This window comes from Nymphaea colorata, chromosome 1, assembly GCF_008831285.2.
Source record: "Nymphaea colorata isolate Beijing-Zhang1983 chromosome 1, ASM883128v2, whole genome shotgun sequence".
Classification (NCBI taxonomy): Eukaryota; Viridiplantae; Streptophyta; class Magnoliopsida; order Nymphaeales; family Nymphaeaceae; genus Nymphaea; species Nymphaea colorata.
Window position 1 is genome coordinate 41,811,982 of NC_045138.2, and position 3,717 is coordinate 41,815,698.

At 40.7% G+C, this 3,717-nt stretch overlaps 1 protein-coding gene across 1 annotated transcript; it reads left to right on the top strand.

The window, feature by feature from the left end:
* The first annotated feature begins 1,805 nt into the window (after positions 1-1,805).
* Positions 1,806-2,855, top strand: LOC116265773 (BAG family molecular chaperone regulator 5, mitochondrial-like). The gene has a single exon (XM_031646679.2). It carries the CDS (start codon positions 1,975-1,977, stop codon positions 2,623-2,625), a length of 651 nt encoding a protein of 216 aa, XP_031502539.1. The 5' UTR covers positions 1,806-1,974; the 3' UTR covers positions 2,626-2,855.
* Positions 2,856-3,717: the final 862 nt, after the last annotated feature.

Sequence of the window (3,717 nt, forward strand, 5' to 3'; positions counted from 1 at the left end):
GAATTGCTTGGCTCATCTCATTATAAATCATTGTGTCATCGCACCTCAATGTTTTAGGTTTAGAAAAAAATTCTGAGGGTCAAAAAGGTTGGAGTGTGACAGTATGCCTTGAAGAAAATGTATTCATTAAATACTTTATTAGTTGTTTGATAATTGACTATATGTATTTCTTTCAAGCTGCCACTAAAGATGAGTCAAGTGAATATTATATCTTTAGAGTGATTTAAGTTGATCTTTTCATTCATTTTAGTATGTTTGTTATGTTGTTTAAATTATTAAAATATCACGATATAATTTATTAGCTCTTGTAGTTATGATTTGTTACATTGTTTTGTAGGTCTCATGAAGACAAGAGCTATGGATATCAAGATGTCATTGCAAGGATTTGCTATTTATTGGAACTTGAAATTAAAAAGCTTTGTCTTAATGTTTATTTTGGCAACTTTTAAGATACTTAAAATTTTCATATTGATCTAATTTAATATGATGGTACATGAATTATTTTTTTGATGGATTGAGAAGAAAAGGGTTGACTTTGCAGTTTTGATCAATCAACCTTCTTGTCATGTCCTCTCAAATGCAAATTTGGTATAGCCCTTGGCATAAGGTATGTGATGGCTCCAAAGCAATCAAATTTTATGTACAAAGATATCCTAGATCTGGTGATTTTGTGAACAAGTTAGTGGAGTTTTTTCATTTTCTTCTTTTCATGTTTTCTAATATTTAGGAGTTTCTATTTGGGACTTCATCTTCCAAACAGGAGCATCAGAGTTCAGTCATCAATCACAAGTCTTCAATATATATATATATATATACACACACACACGTTTCTTATCCTTAAAATGTCTGCTCAGCTTTGGACCCATGTATATGTTTTTTGTTTTTTGCTTTGTTCATTCTCCATTTCTTGTGAAACACAGTGAACGTCTCCAGGATCTGTTATTATTATTGAGCTAATTTTTTTCTTATTGAAGAATGAGTTGTGGTTTTCTTAGATATTCTTTCCATTGAAAGTCAACCACTGTTGCTGAAGGAAGTGTGAACTCCGAGCTTTACATCATGTCTTCTAGTTAATTTATCATGAATGATGTGCAACTGATGTAGTTTGCAAATGTTATTGAGTCTGTATTGTTAACATGACCATGTGGACAATCTTTAATCACTACATGTCGGTCGTCTTTGGTCCTTTGGCACATTATTTGACAGCTTATATGTTTGATTTTACTCGTTGCTAGCCAGATGCTTTCGTAGAGTTATGCAAGAAGATGAGAACATTTATTTATCTAGCTCACTTAAACGAGCTTCGTAATCATCTCGACGAGTTTAACGAGCAAGAAGAAAAGAACATTTGAAAGAATCTTGAAAGATAAACTAGTTTGTCGAGCGTGTCGAGTGGAGTTCGACATTTTTTGGTTCAGTCAAGTTCGAATCGCTTTTGTCAAGCTATTCTTGAGTCACTCAAGAAGCGCTCGAGCTCAAGGTTTCGTAAGTCGAGACAATCTTGAGTTCGGCTGGTCTCTTGCTCGGCTCGACTCACTTTCATCCCTTAAAAGGTAACTGTAGTTTTCTTTTTATTATTTTAGTTATTAAATTAAAAAAAATTGAATGAAAGGTTGAAATGGTAGCTTTGTTTACATTTTAGTATTTCTTTTAAGGAGTTGTCTTTGAGTATTGGAAAAAGTTGATGTTCGCTTTATTCTAGCACAAAAGAAGGCGCCCGTTATATTAGCCTAAAAGGTTGGGCGGTCCGTTGTAAATTTTCAATGTGTTCTTTTCTAAGGAATACCTTGGCGTGGCAAGTGGCATTCCTTTTGTCACAGTGATGTGCCCTTTTGTATGACATGGCGCCTCAATCAGGGTCGCAAAGCTTCTTAACTCTTATTTTACTTTCTCCCCCAGAACGCAGATGGAGAGTCCCCGACTTCCCAAGAGGGAGAGAAGGAGGAGAGACGTTGCATCAAATTGCCGACGGAGATGGTGGCAGAGGAGCCATTTCTGGTCTCTTCTTCCTTGTACCACTGGATGACCACCATGATGGTCGCAGGCGACGGAATGGCCGGCCATCCAAGAACGGTCATGGAGATCCCTATCGAATCCCCAGAGAGCGGCTCCTCAATCCCCGTTGCCGTGGCCTTCACCCACTCCCCGGCCCGTCAGGAAAGTGCGGCCGTCGAAATCCAGGCTGCCTACAGAGGCCACCTGGTCCAGGTGTTGGTACGAATTGTTCGTCAAGTGAAGCAGGAAGCCGACCGGCTGGAGGCCGTTCTCCAGGCGCAGGAGACGGTGGACAGGGTGCGGACCGACCCAAGGGAGAGGCTCCGCCTCAACGAGGAGCTCATGCGGCTGCTTCTCCGCCTCGACTCCGTCCCCGGGCTTGTCCCCTCCGTCAGGGATCTCAGGCGGCGTGTCAGCCGGAAGATCGTCGACCTGCAGGAGATTCTCGACGCCGTTGCCTCCACCCGTCTAGTCGGGCGGCTCCGCTGGATGTGTCCGACTAGTTGGCATGACCCAGAAGACGAAGAAGAAGAAGGAGAGAGGAGAGTTCGCGCCCTTGCCCACGACGTCGACGATGATGACGAGGGTTTGCTGAGACTCTGGGGTTTGCAGAGTGTTTTGCAATTTTAATGAAGGTATGCTATCGGTATGTAATAGAATAATTATAGTAATAAAAAAATGTGCCGTACAAGGAGTGCGTTTGTTAGCAACGGTAAATTAATTGATATGTAAACTTCGTTTCTCTCTCTCTCTCTCATATGACTGAAAAATTCCTGTAAATCTTGGAATTGGTATGTGAAATTCGAGTACCGCTGTTTGGTTTGAACCAAGAAGGTGAAGTATTCTTGAAACTTTAAATTCATTGACTAGGAAAGAAGCTGTTGGTGCATGTAGCAACTAGCAAGTGCTCTTGCAGCTTTGTCCTTTGCCTTTTATGTTTCACGGATTTCAGATCAGTCTCATAAAGTGAGAGACGCAGTGGAAGAGCTTAAGTTCTAACGAACGAGAAACCTTATGCAACTATGCTGCCGACAATCTTTATCAGATCCTGTCAATGAGTTCCAGTAATAGAAACGCCTATATTTGAATCTCAAATTCTAAAATTTTGGGGTCAAAATGTACTGCCCAACAGAATTCAGCAGAAAGCTGAGGGAACTTGTTCAGATATACATCGTTAGTCTCAGTTCTTGTGGTATTGTCCTGAAGTCTTTCATAGGAAGCGCTGCAATTGTCAGCGTTAACCATGAGAGAACAGGACGATGGAAGCTACACTTAAAGAAGGTTAAAGTGCAAATCAATCTTATTTGTTCGAAATTTCTTCAACGGGGAAAAAAAATTCAAGGATGGTTAGCATACTTGAAAAGTTTCGCTATAAGGTAGTAGCCATTCGTAGCAGAAGAATTACATGAATGAATATGCTGTACTCTTAGGCCATCCTTTTCAGATGCCAACCCTGTTTTTGTAAATTTTGTTCTTGAGACTGGACATGACAATACAGAGTAGGGTGTTGGAGCTTGTACAGTGACAGCATCATGTGAAGGCATCTTGATTCCATCCGATAGCTACGTCACTTGAAGCCATTATGCAGTGAATGCTGGTTGGCCTGGTGCAACTGTTTAGTGGTTGGCTGGATGTATCTCCTTGATGCAGAGTTTAGACAGTCCTCGGAACAACGCCAGGTACAGTAAAAGCGGACTTTTATGTAACTATAGCTGGATTAGG